At 64.9% G+C, this 5,260-nt stretch overlaps 1 protein-coding gene across 1 annotated transcript; it reads right to left on the reverse strand.

The window, feature by feature from the left end:
* Window positions 1-1,838: 1,838 nt before the first annotated feature.
* LOC131566253 (RING finger protein 222-like) lies at window positions 1,839-2,834 on the reverse strand. The gene is made up of 2 exons (XM_058817479.1): window positions 2,568-2,834; window positions 1,839-2,219 (listed from the first exon to the last, which is right to left on the reverse strand). Exons 1-2 carry the CDS (start codon window positions 2,832-2,834, stop codon window positions 1,839-1,841), a joined length of 648 nt encoding a protein of 215 aa, XP_058673462.1.
* Window positions 2,835-5,260: the final 2,426 nt, after the last annotated feature.

Below are 5,260 nucleotides of genomic sequence, written 5' to 3' on the forward strand. Positions count from 1 at the left end.
CCAGGGACATCGAGGACACAGGGACAGTGGCCCTGGGCACAAAGCAGCACTGTGCAGCTCAGGAGGTGCCATCCCTGCATGCCTGGCACAGCAATTCCCAGGATGTCCCCAGTTCTGTCCCTCACCCACCCAGGGCAGGGGCTGGGGGCTCTGGGCTGCCCCTGCCAGCCCTGCCCACCATCCCTGGCCAAGCAGTGCCACCCTGTGGGAGGAAAACACCCTGCTGTCCTCCCTGGGTGTGCCCTGTGCCCGTGCCTGACCCTGGCACAGCCCCAGACACCCCCAGCCCCTCCCAGTGTCCCAGCGCAGCTCTCCCCATCCCCACTGCCCCCCAAACATTTCCAGGGCTGCAGCTGCCCTGTGCCACCTCCCACACGGGGCTGCTGCCCTGGCACCCTGCCCTGATTGCCCAGACACAATTAATGACAGGGTTTGTGTTCAATAATGAGGCAGGCACACGTCAGCACCAGGTCACCATTGCTTATGAAACAGCGTTTCCATTCCAGTGCGGTGTCTCAGGCACTTCTCACACGGGGTCAGGGTCACGGCACCCCAGGATTGGCTGGGGACACTGGGACAGGGCTGGGGCAGTGCAGGAACCTCACAGGGAGCAGCAGGCCAGCAGGGCAGTGTCCTCATGGATGGCAGGGGACACCATCAGCTCCCCTGCCCTGCATTGCTCCCCCTCCCCAGCCCCACATTGTCTTCATTTGTTACCCTGAAAGTCCTGTCTGGTCCTAAAGCCACCCTGGTGGCACTGCTGGCACTGCTGGCACTGCTGGCACTGCTGGCTGTGTTTGTCACTCCCTCAGGAGCATGGAAACTCTGGGCCAGCCCTGTGCCCCACTGCCACCTCCTGTGGGGGACAGGCAGAGACATCCTGCTCACTTTGGGGTGATGGTGAGGGACACCCTGCTCCGTTTGGGGGATAGTGAGGGAATCCTGCTCACATTGGAGTGACAGGCAGGGACGCCCTGCTCACCCTGGGGGACAGTGAGAGATGTCCTGCTCACATTGAGGTGACAGTGAGGGAATCCTGCTCACCCTGGGGTGCCCATGAAGTGACACATTCCCAGGTGACAGAGTGAGAGCAGCACCCACGGGGCCAGGGACTGGGTCAGGAGGACAAAGGTGATGAAGGTACAGACTGGGCTGGGGACAAGTGCTCCCCTCCCACCCCAGGGCCCTGCAGGGAGGCTGGCAGGGGGAAGGGGAGCTCAGCAGGGCCAGCATTGCTCTCTCCATCCTCTGGTTTCCCTGCCCTCATGCCCAGCAGCTGCAGGCTCTGGTTCCTCCATCCCGGGTTGGAAGCTGAGTTCCTGCTCCAGGCTGGCTCCATCACAATGTTCCTGATGTCCCTGGAGCCTGGGGACCCCCAGAGCCCCACAGCCTGGCAGCCCTGGCCCCAGAGCCTGTGGCTGTGCCCGGTGCCAGGGTGCTGAGCTGGGCAGGAGCAGCACAGCCCCTCACCCTGCAGGTGCTGCCATGGGGTGCAGGAGGCTCCTCTGCACAGACAGACACCCTGCAGGAGCCACAGCAGGCTTTGGCTGCCATATCTTAACCAGAAGGGACAGAAAGGGCCAGCAGTGACACTGGGAGCAGCTGGAGGTGTGCAGGAAGGTCTGAGAGTCTGTTCAGTCCCTGGGCAGGTGAGAAAGGAGCTGCACCCGGGGCTGCTTCTGGGCTTTCTCCTGGAGCTCTCAGAGAGGGAATCCATCCCAGGCTTTGTCCAGGAGCTCTCAGAGAGGGAATCCATCCCGGGCTTTCTCCAGGAGGTCTCAGGCTCCATCCCGGCTGTGTCCCCGCCCCAGCGACACCTCCGCGGTGTCCCAGCCGTGCTATAGGTCCCTCCTGACCAGCAGCAGCCAGGGCAGCACGGCGGCCAGCATGGCCACGGTCAGCACCAGCATCACGGCCAGGGCCATGGGGGACTGGCAGCACTGCAGCCCCAGCGCGGGACTGGAAGACACCGACACCGACCCTGTGCTGGCCGTGTCCCCGCCGGTGCCCCCGGGCAGCCCCGATCCGCAGCGCTGGGCGGCCAGCAGCGGCATGCCGTGCTCGCTGATGACAAAGATGTGAGCCTCCCGTGCCAGCCCTGCCCCGGGGGAAACCCGCCCCACGCTCTGCTCCGGCAGCACGAAGTGACTGGGGACCACCAGAGTGTTGGGGGGCTCGCTCCTGGCCAGCTGGGACAGGGAGGATGGGGACAGGGACACCTCCAGGGTGTTGGTGGCCTCGCTCTTGGACAGCTGTGCCAGGGGCACCACCAGAGTGTTGGGGGGTTCGTTCTTGGCCAGCTGGGACAGGAAGGATGGGGACAGTGGCACCTCCAGCGTGTTGGGAGGCTCAGTCCTGGCCCGCTGGGACAGGGAAGATGGGGACAGGGACACTTCCAGTGTGCTGGGGGACTCGTTCTTGGACAGCCGGGACAGGGAGGATGGGGACAGGGATACCTCCAGGGTATGGCTGGGCTCACTCTTAGACAGGTGTGCCAGGGAAGATGGGGACAGTGGCACCTCCAGGGTGTTGGTGGCCTCGCTCCTGGCCAGCTGTGCCAGGGGCACCTGCAGCACGCGGGGGTCGGCGGCCCTGGGCAGCCACAGAACCTTCCTCCTGCTGAGGAAGGTGACGAAGCGGCACACGGGGCACACGATGCTGCTCTGGACGTGCCCGCCCAGCTTGGCCGACAGCAGGCACTTCACCAGGCAGTCGTGGCAGAAGGTGTGGCCGCAGCTGAGGCGGCGCTGCGTGGCCTCCAGGGGCTGGAACCGCTCGTAGCACACGGGGCACTCGGCCGGGGCAGCCTCCTTGCTGGGGGGGGCCTCGGACATCGCTGATGCGCTGGCGAGGAGGGGCACAAGGGGTTAATCACGCTTGGGTGGCAGCGATCATTCTGTCCATCCCTTCAGCTCTCCAGGCACTGCCCACCCTGCCAGGGAACAATTCCCAATATCCCATCCAGCCCTGCCCTGGGTCAGTCTGAAGCCATTCTGCGTCCTGTCCTCACCCCTTGGCAATTCCTCATGGGGTGGGATGGGTGCCCACCATGGCCTGGCCACTCTAGGGTGGGATGGATGGGTGCCCACCATGGCCTGGCCACTCTAGGGTGGGATGGATGGGTGCCCACCATGGCCTGGCCACTCTCAGCACAGTTCAGCCCCTGGGCAGGGATGGATGGAAGGTCTCAGCCCCGAAGCCCTGCAGGGCAAAACTCCTTGGCTGGCAAAGCCTGGGGCAAGGGGCTGAGCCCCTGCACAGAGCCCTGACTGCTGAATGCCTGGTAGAGAAATTCCAGGCACAGACTATGACATTCCTGGTACAGACTGTGCCATCCCAGTCTCACACCGTGCCATCCCAGACACAAACTGTGCCATCCCAGACACAAACTGTGCCATCCCAGAAACAAACTACACCATCCCAGGCTCACACTGTGTCACCAGTGCCTCTGTGCTCAGCTGCTGGGCATTCCCATCCCAGGCTGGAACCTGCCAGGGACAGGGAGCTGCTCCCATCCCAGAGACTTCTGAGGGGCCTGGGGGAGCCTGGAGCAGCCAGGCTGGTGGAGCAGGGAGGTGACACAGCCAGGGAGGTGACATGGCCAGGGCAGGCAGCAGACACTCACACTGGGCTCCTTCCAGGCTGCTGGTGAATGGCCCAGGCTGGTGGCCAGGCCGTGGTGGCCATGGTGGTGGCTAGGCCGTGCTGGAGGCCAGGCCATGGCATCCCCAGGCCATGGTGGCCAGGCCATGACATCTCCAGGCTGTGCTGGAGGCCAAGCCATGGCATCCCCAGGCCCTGTTGGAGGCCAGGCCATGGCATCCCCAGGCCATGGTGGTGGCCAGGCCATGGTGCCCAGGCCATGGCATCCCCAGGCTGTGGGCACGCTCAGGCTGGAGCTGGGTGCAGCCAGCCTGTGCCAGGGTTAGTCAGAGAGGAGGGAAGGCAGAGCCAGCCCAGCCCAGCCCCAGAGCAGTGTGAGGTGCTCCCATGGGGCTGAAGCTCTGCCCTGCCTCTCCCCGGGCACAAAGGGAGAGGGCAGAGAGGAGAAGGGAGAGGGGACACGCTCAGCTCAGCCCTCAGACCAGCTCAGGAGCCTGACTTTCCTCAAGCTGCAGGTTTTTCCAGACCTGGCAGCATTTCCAGCCCCTGCCCAGCCTGCTCCCCTTTTCTCACACCCAGCTGTGCCATGGACACCCTTCCAGCTGATCTGGGATTCTGCTATCCCTGGCTGGGCTGCCCTCTCCTGCAGGGCCGTCACCCACGGCCACAGGGACACCAGGACTCCCCTCCTGGCACAGAACAGACCCAGGCTCCTGCCCTGGCTCAGGAGGGATCAGGGATTACTGCTCCCCTCCCTTACCCTGGGCCCCAAAATCCCCTTACCTGCTGTGGGGCCCCAGGGCAGCGGCCCCTCCATGCACGGCTCTGCCCAGGCACGGGGCTGGCCCGGGACAGCTCCGGGACACCGCGGGGACACCCCTGGGACAGCGGGTGCCGGCTGCGGCTGAGGAGGGCGCGTTGCTGGAGCAAAGGCTGGAGCGGGACAGGGCAGGGACGGGCAGGGACGAGCTGGGACAGGGAGGGACGAGCAGGGACGGGCAGGGACAGCTCCCGCGAAGTGAATGCGGAGGAACCCGTTTGCCTTTAAAGGGCTCCGCTGGCCCGCTTGGCACGGGAGTGGGCGAGGAGCTGGCGTCAGGCGCGGGGGCAGGGACAGCGACTGGGACAGGGACCGGGACGGGACAGAGACAGGAGGCACGGTCCGGCCATCCCCGTGTGGTGCTGCGGGGTCAGGGACAGGGACAGCGACAGGGACAGGACAGGAGGCACGGTCCTACCATCCCCGTGTGATGCTGCGGGGTCGGTCAGCTCAAGGAATCCGGCGCTGAAGGGGTGCCGGGAGCCTCTGGGGCTGCAGCGCGGGGTGAGCTGCACATCCTGCAGCTGATCCTGCACCGGGGCTGGGCACTCACCCCTCTGCCCATCCCTCACCCTGCCCTCATCCTCCTCCTCTTCCTCCTTTGCCCATCCCTCACCCTGCCCTCATCCCCCACAAGCTTGTCCATCTTCCCCCACGCTTTCTTTGCTTGAATTAGAGTGGGAAAATCAGCGTTTTTTCCTTCTGGGGTGTCCATTCTGCTCCTCAGGATGAATCCCACCACGAGGAGACCTCTTCAGCCAGGGCAGCCCAAAATGCCCAAGGCCAGATCCTCGTGGAGGTTCTCCTCGACGGTTCCCGCGGTGCCCAGGAGATGGT

This window comes from Ammospiza caudacuta, chromosome 19, assembly GCF_027887145.1.
Source record: "Ammospiza caudacuta isolate bAmmCau1 chromosome 19, bAmmCau1.pri, whole genome shotgun sequence".
Taxonomy (NCBI): Eukaryota; Metazoa; Chordata; class Aves; order Passeriformes; family Passerellidae; genus Ammospiza; species Ammospiza caudacuta.

What these genes read in the sequence shown, in the direction of transcription:
- LOC131566253 (XM_058817479.1), bottom strand. Translation starts at nt 2,834, where the DNA reads ATGTCCGAGGCCCCCCCCAGCAAGGAGGCTGCCCCGGCCGAGTGCCCC. An exon ending in CCGACCCCCGCGTGCTGCAG is followed by an intron (nt 2,220 to 2,567) that starts GTGCCCCTGGCA and finishes AACACCCTGGAG; the next exon opens with GTGTCCCTGTCCCCATCCTC.